This window comes from Humulus lupulus, chromosome X, assembly GCF_963169125.1.
Source record: "Humulus lupulus chromosome X, drHumLupu1.1, whole genome shotgun sequence".
Taxonomy (NCBI): domain Eukaryota; kingdom Viridiplantae; phylum Streptophyta; class Magnoliopsida; order Rosales; family Cannabaceae; genus Humulus; species Humulus lupulus.
This window is the reverse complement of record NC_084802.1, coordinates 52,296,551-52,310,391: the sequence shown is the minus strand read 5'-3', so window position 1 is coordinate 52,310,391 and position 13,841 is coordinate 52,296,551. Positions and strand designations below refer to the sequence as shown.

Genomic DNA, 13,841 nt, shown 5'->3' with positions numbered 1-13,841 from the left:
GCCATTGCTTAGGAGCTTGTTTCAATCCATAGAAGGATTTTACAAGTCTACAAACTTTATGTTCATATTTTGGTAGGACAAACCCTTCGGGTTGTTCCATATAGACCTCCTCATTGAGATCACCATTAAGGAATGCCGTTTTGACATCTATTTGATGAACATACAAGTTGTGTATAGATGCTAAAGCGAACAAAATTCTTATAGAAGTTGTTCTTGCAACAGGCGCATAGGTATCAAAATAATCGATACCCTCTTTTTGCCTAAACCCTTTAGCTACTAATCTAGTTTTAAAGGTTTGGATAGTGTCGTCAGTGTGATATTTTCTCCTAAATACCCACTTACACCCAATTGGCTTAGACCCCGGTGGGAGGTCTACCAATTCCCAAGTGTTATTGGAAAGAATGGAATCCATCTCATCATTGATGGATTCTTTCCAAAATGCACTATCTCTCGATTGCATAGCTTCTCTATAAGTCTTAGGATCATCCTCAACGAGAAGTACAATAGGAATTTTCCTAATGACTTCCTCTCTATATCCTTCTACCATGTAGAATGAAATTCGTTGAGAATCTATCTCATCCACTACTAGACTTTTATGATTTTTAAGCCTTTGACTTCTTCTAGGTTCAAAGTGTTGCTTTACATCCTTTTGAGAATTCTCCTCTTGAGAATCAACTTTGGATGTAGAAGCTTGAGAATTGTTCTCATATAACAAATTCTCCTTTAGAGATGTTGAAGCTTGAGAATTGTTGTCACATAACATATTCTCAAAGAATTCAACTTCTCTAGATTCAATTGTAATATTAGACTCTAAGTCTAATAGCCTATAAGCTTTACTATTGTTGGCATAACCAACAAAAGCACACTTTATGGCTATTGAACCTAACTTTGTTCTATTAGGTTCGTTTTTCTTGCAATATGCAAGACACCCCCACACTTTGAAGTACCCTACGTTGGGTTTTCTTCCTTTCCATAACTCATATGGAGATATCTCATTTTTCTTCATCGGTATTCGATTAAGAATGTGACAAGCGGTTAAAAGCGCTTCACCCCATAAGTTGAAGTTCAACTTAGAAAACACCAACATAGAATTTATCATCTCTAGATAAGTCCTATTTTTCCTTTCGGCAACACCATTGTGTTGTGGTGTATAAGGTGCAGTGCACTCATGAATTATACAATTTTCTTCACAAAATGTATTGAATTCATTAGAGAAGTATTCTCCTCCTCTATCACTTCTTAGCACCTTAATCTTTTTATTTAGTTGATTTTAAATTTCTAATTTATACAATTTAAAAGTATCAAAAGTTTCATCTTTATGCTTTAAAAGAAACACATAGGTATATCTACTAAAATCATCTATAAAAGTAAGAAAATACCTTTTACCACCTCTAGTTAAAACAACATTTAATTCACAAAGATCACTATGGATTAAATCTAGTAAATTAGATGATCTTTCTACACTAGGAAATGGTTTCTTAATCATTTTTGCCTTAACACATGTTTCACATTTACCATAGTTTTTAATATTGCATGCAATCATACCACATTTTACTACTCTTTTCATGGTAGAAAAACCTATATGCGATAGTCTAAGATGCCACAAAAATAAAGAATCATACTCAACAATATAGGCGGAATTAGCATTTTTATTGATAACATTGAAAGTTACATCACTGGTGCACAATTTAACCATACCCTCACAAGAGTACCCCTTTCCCAAAAATACATTTGATTTGGTAAGTATAAGTTTACCGGACTCAAACACGGCTTTAATGCCGGGCTTGCTAAGAAAATCACCACTTACCAAGTTTCTACTAATTTCGGGAACATAAAGTACATTCACTAATGTAACTTTCTTGCCGGAGGTGAAGTAGACATCAATAGTACATTTGCCAAGTACCTTGGATTTGCTCTCATTGCCCATTTGTATCTCATGGTTGCCCTTTGACTCTTCAAAGGTCTTGAACAATGATTTGTCATAGATGACATGGACGGTGGCACATGTATCATACCACCACCTTTTCACCTTGCCTTGGACCGCATTCACCTCACTAAGGGTAGCAACTATATTTTCCTCTTGAGTTGCGTTCACCTTAGGTCCTTGTTGATCTTTTCTATGCCTACACTCTCTAGCATAGTGATCCTTTTTCCCACACACAAAGCAAGGACCTTTCTTGCCCTTAAACTTGTTTGGGCTGATTTTTGGTCCCAAAGGTTTGTCATTACCCCTTTTCCCTTTGTTTTTGGGATGTTTTGGTTGTGACACCGCATTTGCTTTGGAAGTCTCTCCATTAGACCCCTCCACAAGTTTATCTCTACATATCGATTCCTCTTCGATTCGAATATGCTTTTGGATCTCCTCCAAAGAATAATCCTCATTTTTATGAAGGATTCTTTTCCTATAGCTCTTCCAAGTTGGTGGTAATTTAGCCACTATAGCACCAACTTGAAAGGCCTCGAGAAGCTCAATCTTTAACACTTTCAATTTATTAACAATAATTTGCAATTCATGAATTTGAGGAAGAATATGTTTATCACCAAAAAATTTGAAATCGAAGTATTGAGATATCAAACTTTTTTTGGTACCTTCCTCTTCTGCCTTAAACTTTTTCTCAAGTGCATCCCATATCTCCTTGGCCGATTTGGTCACGGTGTAGAGGTCATAGAGCCTATTGGATAGGGTGTTGAGGATATGACCCCTACAAAGAAGGTTGTCCTCCTCCCTCTTCCTTCTCTTCTCCACCTCCTCGGGAGTGTCTTTGTCGGATGGCTCGGCTAGAGGTGCCAAGGATGACTCAAGGATGTAGGAGATTTTAAGAGTGGTTAAAAGAAACCTCACCTTGTCTTGCCATCTAGTAAAATTGGATCCATCAAACCTATCCAATCTCACTAGGTCTTGGTTCATGATCTTGATTGTCTCCCCTTCCATTGAAACAAAAAGGGATAAGCTTTTGAATGTTATGAAAAATTGTTTTTCCTCAATGAAAATTGATAATAATATTACAACTCTATGCAATATATTACAAATAAATAATGATTGATTAAAAGGAGTTACAACTCTATAACTGAAAATTACAAATAAACAAAGGAAATGAAGAAGATGATGAAGAAGAAGAGAATAGTTAAATACAACTCTAAGCAAAATGTTACAAATAAAGTAAAGTATTGGAAACAAAAGAAAAGGAAAGATTACAACTCTTGAACAAGAAATACAAGTAAAAAGAACAAGAGAATAAGAAGAAAACAATACAATAGAAAGAAGAACAGAAATACAAGAAACTCTCACTTACATAACCTAAGTGAAGAGGGTTGGGGATCACCAACTTGAACAAGGTTTAAAACCTTTGTCCAAAAGCTTATTTCCCCCTAACTCAAGCACTAATGGATCTCTCTCAGATATTGGAAAAGCTTTCTGGAATTATCAAGCCTCAAGGTGTTTCTAGCCAAGTGCTCTAATGGATAGAAATGTTGTGTCTTACAAGTGAGCTATAGGCTCCTATTTATAGAGTTTAGTGACACCCTTTGAATTTCAAATTCCACCAACCCCCATGGAAGTTACCAATATTTAATTGGATTAATATGGAATTAAAAAGGAGATTTGTGAGTTATTTGAGTTTTTTGAGCCGTTCAACAAAGATTGAAAAAACTGAAAATTGGTCAGCTTTTGGCCTGTGGTCGCGGCCAGAGACATTAGTGGCCGCGGCCACTGGTCTCTGTCCCACAGTCCGCGGCCACCGATGAATTTCAGAACTTAAAAATGTGCTGTTTTTCCAAACGGTTCCAAACCCTCCCAAATGATTTTGTAACTCCCAAAACACATTATTGGGGTTAAAATCATATCTCTAATAGCCATATCACATATGGCTTTATGAAATTCATCTCAATATTGTGTAACAACAATTTTACACAATAAAGGGTAATATTTGGAAGTTACAAATTTGTAACACCAAATATGTTACATTATTTGGATATATCTCATATATCTAAATATTGTAACTCTCTATTATATGTTACAATATTGACACACTTTATCACATTTATTTAATCTAAACATTATATTATAATATAATATAATATTGCATTATATTATAAAATAATAAAACAATTTGTTGATTCATTAGTGAGATTCTTCCTTTTATTTTATCTATTTTTTCATGTTGAGCTTTTTTTTTTTTTGTTTTAAAAGGTATTAAGTCTAGTGATCTATTTATGATATATATTATGATGTTATTGGGTAACCAGTTCCCTTACTGTTTGCTTTGTTGTAGTTCATTGGGCAACTGGTTACCCAAGATTTGTAACTGTTTTGTGTTGATGATGGTAACCAGTTACCCATGTGTAATAAAGTTTTATTGTCTGTTATAGTTGATTGGTTTCTATATATATCATCTTATAAGGATATATTTTTTTATTATGCAGCATATTGATGTGATAATGTATTACTTGAGGAGAAAGGTTAAATTGTCTAAAGATTTGAAGAGGAGAGTATCTACGATTGACACTTGTTTTGGGCAAAACATAGTGTTTATGTATGAAGATTTTAAGAAAAACGGTAGTGGTGCATTTAAAGTAGATGAGAGTTGCGTTGCTTTGAAGATAATGAAGGGGGAATCCATGTTTTGTGCAACTCATTGGAATTTGCTTGATGATGTTGTCATGCCTGTTAATGTGAAGACTCTTATGCACTCGATTGTGTTGCACTTTAATATACAACAGAGATCACTTACAGTGTATGATTCAATGTCTGGTGCAAAGCATGAAAATCAGACTTTACCTGTAGTTGAGGCATTTGCTGTTTTGATTCCTCTTCTACTGGAGAAGATTGGTTTCTATGATCATCAAGATATTAATATTGATGTTATTATGTATGATGTGGCAGATAATGAGGCTTTGAAGTTGAGCATTGCTAGAGGCATTCCTCAACAAAGTGATTGATTAGTTTGTTTATTTGATTTTAGCTTTTTTTTCCTTATTGTTTATATGTTCTTAGTTGTTTTTTTTACCTGTTTCCATTATGCAGCGATTGTGGGGTGTTTTCCACTTATTTTTCCGAGCAAATAATACTTGGGAAGGAGAATGAGATGCCTTAACATATTGATGTTCGTCTCATTCGCGAAGACATTGCTGGCAGCTTGTACTATCATGGAAAGAACAAAGAACTTGATGGATACTTAACTAGCGATGAGTTCAATGAAAGGCTTTTGGAGAGGAGACGGAAGAGAATGAAAATTGTTGCATAGTGATATTATGTTTCTTTTGCTTTTTTATTTTTCTATAACAGTAATTAAATGATGGATCAATTTGTAGTTTTACAGTTAGCTATTTTAAATTTCTGCTTATGTAAAACATTAGGATTCTTAAGGTCATTATATATATATCAGTATAGCCTTTTGTTAATTCATTTGTTATTTTAGAGGGTAACCAGGTACCCACGTTGTTTCTTTGCTAACATACTGAGGGTAACTAGTTACTTAAGTGTTTTTTCCCCATTGGTTTGTTGTTTTTTATTTCAACTATTAATATATATTTTATATAACACTTTAAAGTAGGTAGCTAGTTTTCATATTTTTTTTACAATGTTTTATGGAATTATTTGAGGGTAACTAGTTCCTAGTTGGGTTGTTTAACTAATTTTCTTGGTGTTATTTGAGAAACAATGATTTTGAGGGTAACCAGGTACTTAGGCTGTTGGTTTCGTAATATACTCAGGATAACTGGTTACTTAAGTGTTTTTTAGATTTTTTCACTAAGTTTGTCTTATTATAGTAATGCAACCAGTTTATTAAGTTAATATAAAGTAACTTTAATATTATATATAGAGGAGTTTGTGATAGAAGAAAGTAAATGTTTTAATTTTTTTTTGGCTTTTAGAATGTTATAGTGGGTAATTTATCTTGTATTGTAATGTCAGTGTAACCAGTTACCTTTATCGTTGTTTTGTTGTTACTTTTGGGTAACTGGTTACGTTCATGTTTGTTTCCTTATGGTGTATTTATACTGATTGTAGCATTGATAAATAAGAAGTAAACAAATCCAAGAAATTAGTTTGAAAGGATTTTATAAGTTTGCATAATCAATCAATGTGTTTAAATTTGAAACAATTTTATTAAAAATACTGAATAATACTTGATGAATATGAAAGTCACTCTTTCAATGAATAAAGCTATTAAAGGTTTGTTTTCCTGTAAAATATGAATCTATGTCTTTGGCTTTTTCTATTTGTTTGGCTTCTCAGTTAGAGGATTCCCGCAAGTCTTCCTGTTATGTCCCGGTTGCCCACATTTCCCACAGGTGATTATTACTTTAGGTTCCCCTCTTGATCTTATTCTTTTCTTTCTTGGTCTTCTTGCAGGGAATGTTGTCTTTGGAGGCAACACCATTATGTCCAAGTGTTGTGGGAGATTCCATTCATCTTTATAGGGCAAAGGATGAACATTTTCTTGATACAATGCTTTCAATGTTTCTGTTCTGTAGAACTTTGCACAATAATCACACACTCAAGTTTCTCTTTGCAATGACAGCTACTGCATGGCCACAAGGCATTTCATCTTCTTGAAATCTATTGCAAGTACATGTTCTTTTATGTATATTTACTGTGAAATTTATCCCCTTTTGATCACAAACTTGGTATTCTATTGTGTTGAAAGGCAAGACCTAAAAATAGTTTTGTCATGAAATAGAATCAGATAATAAACATTTTATCTAGAATTAGCATTGAAAGTAACTAGTTATCCTTTTGTGTAATTTTTTTTTCTGTTGTTATGGAAGGTAACTGGTTACCATCTATTGACAGAATAAAGAATAGTAAGAATAAGTTTAGTTGCATACCTCATACTTCATTTTTGAAACAATGTCATGTCTCAATTCATTCTCTGTTGTTGTAGAGACTTTTGTGAATGTTCCGTTTGCATTATTTGAGTTGTTCCAAACCCACTTTTGAACCAAACTTCTAAGGCATTCAACCAAGATATCAATGGAGAGATTTCTTGCAGCTTTTAGTGCAGTGTTGAGTGATTCTGCGATGTTGGATGTCATCATGGTGTATCTTTTTGTTGGTGAGTATGATCTTGCCCAAGTTTCATAGGCTTTCTCTAAATAGGGTCTAATGCGTCTGTCAAGTCTATCAAGGCCTCTCATGTACTGTTCAGTTTCTGTTTTTGTGTATGCTTTTGCTGCTGCAATGAATTTCATTTGTAGCTCTTCTCCATGGCTTCCATATTTGCTTTTCAAATTATTGAGCAAGTGAAGCATGCAAGCTCCATGGAAAGCATTTGGATACACCATATGTACTGCATTGTCTATGCTCTTGTGTCTGTCGGAAACTATAGCCAATCCCGTGGAGTATAAATATTTTAAAATAAAAAACAAAAATTAGGTATTTTTTTTTAAAATTTTGGTAAAGGTAACCAGTTACTTTATTCAGATACTAAAATAAATAGCATGTATTTGTGTATTTTTTTTTGGTAAAATGTTCCTATGTATTTGTAAACAAGAATATATAATTGAAGCTATCATACCTTCGGGTTCTCCATAGGTGTTTCTCAGTTTGGAGAAGGACCAAAGCCATGAGTTATCATTTTCAGAGTCTTCTATTCCAAAAGCCAACACGAAAATGTTGTTGTTTGAATCTAACGTTGATGCTGAAAATAGGGTACCACCATGTGCATTTTTCAAGAAAGTTCCATCAACAACAATTATAGGCCTCAAGTATCTCTAACCCTTGATTGAGTTAGAGAAAGCTATGTATAGATATTTGAATCTATCTTCCTTATCTGTGAGTAGGTGTGTTATTATTCCTGGATTTGCTTGCTTTAACGTGTAAAGATACATTGGCAACTTTTGATATGAATCATCGGGGTTCCCTCTTATTAGACGCAAAGCTTTTTCTCTTGATCTCCATGCTTTTGTGTATCCCATAGTTACTCCAAAGTCATCATTCATATCATTCATGATGTCATTTGGAGTGTAATTTCTTTTGATTGACTTGTACTTATTCTTTATTAATTCACCAATTACGATGCCTTTTGTTTGCCTATGATCTTCCATAAATTTCAACAGAGCAAGTGTGTTTTGGATTGCATTTCCGTACCTTGAATAAATCTTGATTTATGTACTTAGATGCTCTCACCAACAAATTGCATGTTTCATCTGCGCAGGTAACTAGGTACTCTCTTGGTTCTGATCTTTTTGTTTTGAACTGGAAGTTATGCATCATTGCATAGTAGCTAAGAGCTGATTTGATTGTGTTCTTGTCCTTGTAAATTTGACCTTGCTCTATTGTGTTGATTCTGTAATCAGATATTACTATTTGGATTTCCACCAACTTCTTTTTCTATTTGTATTGTCTTCAATTATGAAATCAGCTACTTCTTCAGCAAAATGAGGTATGTATGACACATTTATGCCCTCATTTGTTGTGCTTGACATTCCTTCTTCAAGTAACATTTGTTCATTGATGGAAGCTTGGTTTGCTTGCATTAATAATGTCCCCACTTCCATTTCTTCTGCTGCAGCTTTTTGATTTGCTAGTAGAAGAATGTCATTTTCATTGCTTGATTCTTGAACTATAGTGACACACAATGGTAAGTCTGTTATTTTTACAACAACTTTTTTCTTTATTTCCATGTAGAACAACACTGAATTGTCTGTTACAATCTTCATTGGTGGTGTTCCTTTTTCTACTTGATAAGAAATTTCAATAGTTGTCGTTGTTTCCTTTATGTCCTTTTTTATCAAGTTCACCAATTTGTCAAGAGAACAATTTGGTGGTATTAATATCACAGTCATTGTGTACCCTTGGTACTCGTTGTTTTCATTCCACTTGCCTCCATATTGAACCAAAGAAGTAGTATTGTCCATACCTGCAAAATTTGGCAATTTTTAAGCAGTTAGTTTGTTCTAAATAGGATAGGTATCTGGTTAACTTAATCTTTAATCACATCTTCTTCTGAAACATTTAGCTTTTGTAGGGTAACTGGTTACACTTAGTTTTATATATTGATTGTTTTTCCAATTAGTTTTATATATTATCTGTTTTTCCAGGGTAACTGGTTACACTTAGTTTTTATACATTGACTTTTTTTGTAGGGTAACTGGTTACCTTAATATATTAATCATATTGACTGTTTTTACACTTATTTTTATATAGTTGTAATTTCCACTTAGTTTTATATATTGGCTGTTTTTAGGGTAACTGGTTTGGTTACCCTATTGTTACTGATTGTTTTTGCAGTAAAACTTCACACTTACATCAAATAATTTTTTTTTATTGTAAAGACAAATTAGAATGTAAAATTTTCAGAGTTCTTGTTTCTTGTCTATTTTTTGGTTAATCAATGTACACAAACCAGTGGGAAGGTAACTGGTTCCCTTAATCTGTAGTGCATACCCTACTGAAACATTTAGTTGAATTTATTGATTGTTTTTCCAAGTAACTGGTTATCCTAATGTTACTGAATGTTTTGGTAGTTAAAATTCACACTAATATCAAATTATTCTTTTTATTGTAAAGACAAATTAGAATGTAAAACTTTCAGAGTTCTTGTCTCTTGTCTATTTTTTGGTTAATCAATGTACACAAACCAGTGGGTTTGGATAATTTTTTTCACTTTTTTAGTTTATAAATTGTTTGTGTTTTTCAGCAAGCACATTATGATCATGATCATTATCATTATAATCAAGAAAATAGTTCATCTATAATTTTGATTTTGTATGCAAATAATATAGTTTTATGTAGAAGATTTAAGATAATTTCCAAATAAAAGAAAATTACAATAGAATATATTTGACAGTGGAGACGATTTCTTGCAAACCTTGTTTCTTGATCGTGTAGTGGATATGCAGGTCGCCGGAATCTTCAAAGATTGCAGCTCGTATGATTGGAAGAATGTTGGAATTTATTTGATTTCTGCAGAAAAGGATTAGTGCTTTAGTGATCAGATTTTTGTTAATTTTTTTTTGCAGAAGCTGAGGTCAAACCTTTACTAGAATTGGTCGAATGTTGTGGAAATCTCCAGAGATAGGAGTTGTCGCCGGAGAAGAAAGCTATCACCGGAGAAAGTAGTGCCGGAGATGGAAGGAATTGCAGAGAGTTACGTGGTTTTGGAGAAAGCTTTGATCGTGTTTCAAGCATGAGCAGAGGAGAACTATTGTATAGATAATTACATTTGTGCCCCTGATTGTGTTGATGTGTTTTTTGTTTAAATTTCAATTGTCCTATGTACTTATTTTTCCCATAATCTAAGTTTTTCTTATTTATATTCTTCCATACATATTATAAAAAGATTAATTCCCATATTTTTGCACAAGTATGGCTAAAAAGCCATATTTTTAAAAAATTCCCTTAAAATTGTAATTTTTTTAAAATGTCCATTATGAGGCCCAATTTGTTCGAATCCCCAAAATCCGAATTCAATAAAATTTGAAAGTTGTTCGAACAAGTTTTAGTGCATGCTTTCTTCCACCTAAAGCTGAAAGCGTGCACCCCTAATGTGGGCACAATGGTCGCCCCTAATAATACTGCATATAAAAAAATTAGCATCTTCTTCCTCATTTTTTCTCCGCCTACCCTAATTTTTCCACCAAATCTCCCCGAGAACACCCCTATTTCTACCTTCCTCCGACCACCTATAGCCCCTACACCCCGTCCGACCTCCCATGATCTCTATTGACACCCACTCTCCCTTTCTCCCTCCTCTTTCTCCCTTTCTCTCTTTCTCGACACCCTCACTCTTGTTCATCCTTCTCTCTCTTCAAGTATTTATATATAGTTGTATGTATATATATATGTATTTTTTATATTTTTTCAGATTTATATATATATATGTGTGTTTTGGTAATTTGTATATCAATATAAATGTTTTCAGATTTATAATTTTGATTTTTTTTTGTGTGAAAGTTTTGTTCCACCATGAGCTCTCTCACTCACTCTCTCGGCACACTCTCACTACCTCTACACTCAGGTTTGCATCTCTATATTTCTCTCTTTTTTTTTGTGTTGTTCTCTATTTTTGATGACTTTGTGTGTTAATATGTTAGTTTATGTTACATTATATGTTATGTTAGTGCATTAGTATTATTTGATTATATTTTAATTAATTATTGATTTATAAATGTTGTTTATTATATTCTAGTTGTTTTGAAAAAAATTTGTGCATTATAAACATGGTTTAAAATTTTTGGGTGGAATAAAATGTAGTCGTTATGCTATCAAAATTTGGATAAAATTAGGAAAAATTAACATATTTTTTTTAAATATAATTATTAATAAAATTAAATTTAAAAAAGAAAGTAATTACTAAATTTAATAATTGGCGAAGTTACTAATTTTAATAATTAATGGAATCAAACAAAAACAAAGTAAAATAATTGCCAACTTTAACAATTAATAAAATTATTTCATTTAATAAATAGAACTTCAAGAAAAAAATAACTTAATATAAAAATTTAACCCTAAGAAATAAAATAAATCCTAAATATTAGCCATTGATAAAAATAAATATTAACAAATAAAGTAATTTTTTAATTGAATGATTTGGGAGCATATTTTTGGAACCATGGATGCCTATGTTGCATTTGTGTCATTGGTATGTGTATGTGTATATATGTGTTTGTAATATTTATATATAATAAGTTTATGTTTAATGTTTTTTTTTTGTTTAAGTGAATGTTTAAGTTTTTTTTTTATGTGTTTAATATTTAATTTTTTTTTGTTACGTGTTACGTGTTTAGTGTTTAATATTTTTTTTGTTTATGTGTTTATTGTTTAGTGTATAAGTTTTTTTGTTTTGTTTATATATGTGTATTTTAATTTGATATATGTGTTTAATTTTTAAAGTTTATTGTTTAATTTTTTTGTTTATGTGTTTAATGTTTAATGTTTTTTGTTTGTGTATTTATGTGTATATTTTAATTTGATATATGAGTTTAATTTTTAATATTTAAATTTTTTTGTTTATGTGTTTAATGTTCAATATATATTTTTTTTGTTTACATGTATATTTTAATTTGATATATATGTTTATGTGTTTAATTTTTTTTTTGTTTATGGGTATATTTTAATCTGATATATATGCATATGCGTGTTTAATTTTTAAAGTTAGTTTTTTTTTATGTGTTTAGTGTTTAATGGTTTTTGTTTATATGTTTATGTGTATATTTTTGTTGACGCTGTTTTTCATCAACTTAATTATGAAGAGTACTAAACAAAAATGTAGAAAAATAGAAGAATTCAGAGGTCTTTTACGTGGTTTAGTAGCTAAAATCAGCCTAGTCCACGAGTCACTGTTATTATCACTACTCTCTCAAAGCTTTGAATGAAAGCAATTTTGGCAGAGTTTTCCCAATATAATTTGTGCGTGTCTACAAATGAATTAGACCAGAATATTATAGACCTGACCGTGAGAATATCTCCCATCAAATTATGGAAGTTACAATCATGCATTCAAATTTAAATATCTGCATTAATAATATTAATCAAATGCACTAATTAAGTAATATCACATGATAAAAGGGATTTAATACATGGTAATAACAAATCCCTACGAAATAGGGATTTCCTAACAACCTTTCCGTGTGACAAACGCGTGATTGAGCTTGACCGTTGTGCTGACACTCTTTCGATATTGACCAAGCTTCGAGTTCATCGTTCCAGTCGTAGCCTCCTCCTCATCCGCTAATTCTGTCGAACTCATTCCTCGAAGAAGGTTGATGTCTTCTAGCATATAGCTCGGGCTTCAACACTGCGACTCATGCTCGAGTGCTAATAACAGATCTAGAACCATTTGACAATTTGTATAAGTGTACTGCTAACACTTGTAGGTCCTGAGCTTAACCTTTTCGAGCCTACATTTTGAGGTTGTCTACTTAATATCGAAATTTGGGTGTAACATTTTGACCCCTAAAAAGTGTTGGTTTGAATCCTTTGAGAAGGAAAATTTTGAACTCCACTTTCGAAAAACGTGCCCACCTACCACACTCGAGTGTGGACACGTGTCACTAGAAGATTTCTTACCAAGAGTACTCGAGTACCCTTTTATCTGTGCATGTCTTTTCGCATTCTCTTTTTGCCGCCATCTCTTTGAAATCAAACAAGTTCCCTTAGATCACTCTTTAACTCATATCAAGGGCTCAATCTGTTTGCCTTTTACAATTCTTCCACCCTATATATATATACATATACGTCTTGTCTTCTCCCCACTTTTCACCTTTGCATTTTAGCTTTCAAAAAAGAAAACACGAACCAGAGGAAAAAATGAACTAGAGCTCTTCACTTTGCATGTTCTCCAAACCAAAGAAGCAATGCAATATCACCACCTTCGGCCCCGTGGGATCATTCCTGCTTCCCCTTCTCCAGTCGATGATCTCCTCGTTTTCACAAACAACTTTGTGTAAGTTTTCTGATCTTTTCCAATCTTCATTCATACATATATATATTTACATTTGTTCTTTGCATGTAGGGAAGCCTTTCTAGTTATTACTACACTCTTGAAATCTTCTTTGCAAGAAGTAGCTTTCTTGTTTGTGTAGGAGATGTGGGATTGCACAGCTTTACCCGGTCTTTCCCCCTACGGATCGCGAGATACTGACTGTCATAGTTTTGGATTAGGGTTTTAACACACGTATCCCAATAGCACTTCCTTTAAAGGTAACTGCCCACTTTTCTCTAGAAACTCGGGATAATCCAAACTGACACTAACTGCCCCACTCTCGTGTGGGTACACTCTCGATGCCCCGAACTTTTCAATAGTTCAGTGTTGGCATTTGAGTTAATCTCGCAATTTCGAGCCTTCAGGCTCGATTAAGGCGATCTTGTTATCTCGAGCTTGCAACCTTGAGTT

General features: G+C 32.8%; 1 protein-coding gene across 1 annotated transcript; it reads right to left on the bottom strand.

Moving 5' to 3' along the window:
* Positions 1–6,492: 6,492 nt before the first annotated feature.
* On the bottom strand, positions 6,493–7,953 carry LOC133805821 (uncharacterized). The gene is made up of 4 exons (XM_062243972.1): positions 7,722–7,953; positions 7,521–7,643; positions 6,832–7,325; positions 6,493–6,657 (listed from the first exon to the last, which is right to left on the bottom strand). Exons 1-4 carry the CDS (start codon positions 7,951–7,953, stop codon positions 6,493–6,495), a joined length of 1,014 nt encoding a protein of 337 aa, XP_062099956.1.
* Positions 7,954–13,841: the final 5,888 nt, after the last annotated feature.

What these genes read in the sequence shown, in the direction of transcription:
- LOC133805821 (XM_062243972.1), bottom strand. Translation starts at nt 7,953, where the DNA reads ATGAATGATATGAATGATGACTTTGGAGTAACTATGGGATACACAAAA. An exon ending in CACCTATGGAGAACCCGAAG is followed by an intron (nt 7,326 to 7,520) that starts GTATGATAGCTT and finishes GATTGGCTATAG; the next exon opens with TTTCCGACAGACACAAGAGC. An exon ending in TTTCAAAAATGAAGTATGAG is followed by an intron (nt 6,658 to 6,831) that starts GTATGCAACTAA and finishes AACTATTTTTAG; the next exon opens with GTCTTGCCTTTCAACACAAT.